This window comes from Orbicella faveolata, unplaced genomic scaffold (genome assembly GCF_042242905.1).
Source record: "Orbicella faveolata isolate gen_17 unplaced genomic scaffold, um_ofav_v1 contig_24, whole genome shotgun sequence".
Lineage (NCBI taxonomy): Eukaryota > Metazoa > Cnidaria > Anthozoa > Scleractinia > Merulinidae > Orbicella > Orbicella faveolata.
This window is the reverse complement of record NW_028301552.1, coordinates 30,340,001-30,341,664: the sequence shown is the minus strand read 5'-3', so window position 1 is coordinate 30,341,664 and position 1,664 is coordinate 30,340,001. Positions and strand designations below refer to the sequence as shown.

The 1,664-nt window shown below is 40.7% G+C and overlaps 1 protein-coding gene across 1 annotated transcript in view; it reads right to left on the bottom strand.

The window, feature by feature from the left end:
* Positions 1 to 704: 704 nt before the first annotated feature.
* LOC110052093 (octopamine receptor beta-1R-like) overlaps positions 705 to 1,664 on the bottom strand; it is a 1,399-nt gene continuing 439 nt past the window's right edge. The window contains exon 1 of the mRNA XM_089292448.1: positions 705 to 1,664. This exon is cut by the window's right edge and continues 439 nt beyond it. Coding sequence (XP_089148574.1) covers positions 1,047 to 1,664 — 618 coding nt within the window. The 3' untranslated portion in view covers positions 705 to 1,046.

Here is a 1,664-nt window from a genome sequence, read left to right as displayed (position 1 = left end):
GAACTGTGCGCTCCCTTCCCCTGGTCAGGGTCAATTTGTTAGCCCGGCATTCCGCTCGGGTTTCGAATGTGTCCACGAATGGTGTCGGCAGCATGATCACTGATTCCGGATGGTTAGCTTTCTTCGATTCAGAGCTTTGTATCGTGCGCTGTGGAGATGAATTTGGCTTGGAATTTAACTGCAAGGGAGCGCTTAAACCTGTACTATGATTCTGCGGAGGAACTGGGGCGGCTGGCGGGATTTCAGTGTTCTTTTTTCGCTTCGAGCGGGGGTCAGTCCAGAATCGAGTGTGTAGCCTTTACTCTTTCTTAGTAGAGGAAAACTATTAAGCGATAACTCGCTTAAAAGGCGTCGGATCGAGCTGAGAAGCGAGATGACAATAGAAAAGACAACAAGGCATTGAGGTGAGTCATTTTCATTGCAAAAATACCAAAATTTTAGCTATAATGTCGATTACCGTTTTTCCCCGTACAAACCTTTATAAATTCAAACCGTTGTAACACAACACCACCACATACTGCAAGGCGAAGGTCACGTTTCGCGTAACCAAACTCGGTCGTTATGTAATAGTAGATGTCGGCGGTAACCGTGTCACGTTTCGCGCGCTGGACGTTCGCATAAAGATCAAAAAAAAAAAAAAACTCCTCGCATTGTGAGCTTGGGCCGCCTGTGCTTACACAATAAAAGAAAAACTCCATTAAATATTTTACTGACGATAACCGACTGACGTCATATTCCTTTAATTCTTCTTAACTTCTCTGTTGTGACTCTTAGTGAAACCATGACTCGGTATTTGAACAGCTTTCGACTTCAACCAAATATCATATACCCTGAGGGGAAGCCAAAATTTTACTTTATGTAAAATATCTAACGAACTTTAAGTTCACAAAATATTTTCAGTCAGTCAGTTTTTTTTTCTCTATTTAGTGTGTTCATTGCCACTTTAAATTGTAGGGCGCGGATCCATACCAACTGACCGCTGCTTCTGAAGTTTGATTCAAAAGACTAAGACTGTAATTGTAATAAACATAAATGGCAAAAAATTGTCAGCAATGGCAATGTCTCTTTAATGCCATCTTCTTCAGTTCGTTTTTCATATCTTTCTTCAAAACAGCGTAAACCAAAGGATTCACCGCCGAGTTCATGATAAAAAGAACGTGAATAACGTTATTCAGATTTCCGGAAGCAAAACAAAGTTTGAAAACGAAACAGAAGCAACGATAGTTTCCTCCGATGTGACACAACACGAAAAGCAAAATAATTAACACAATCATTTTCACTGAAGCTCTCTTCTCCCTCTGCTTCTTTACTGTTGGTACATTTTGCTGTGGCTTGAAATTAAACCTGATCTGAGCCAGAAGCAGCGATTCCTTTCGAGAGATGTCTCTTGCTATAAAGCAAAGACGACCGGTGACAAATACAAACAGCACGCTTGGGATAAGCTGGAAGACTGATACTCTGAATGTCTCGAAGATAAATGTAAAAGAGGCATTGTTATTAGAATAAGTGAAAATTGAAGGTAATGTGAAGAGGATTAAAGGTACGATCCAAGCTGAAGCCAGGGATATTATTAATCGTTTCCTTGTCATGAATACGGTGTATTTTAAAGGCATCGCAATTGCAAGGAACCTGTCTGCTGTCAAGGCACATAAGTTTGAAGATGA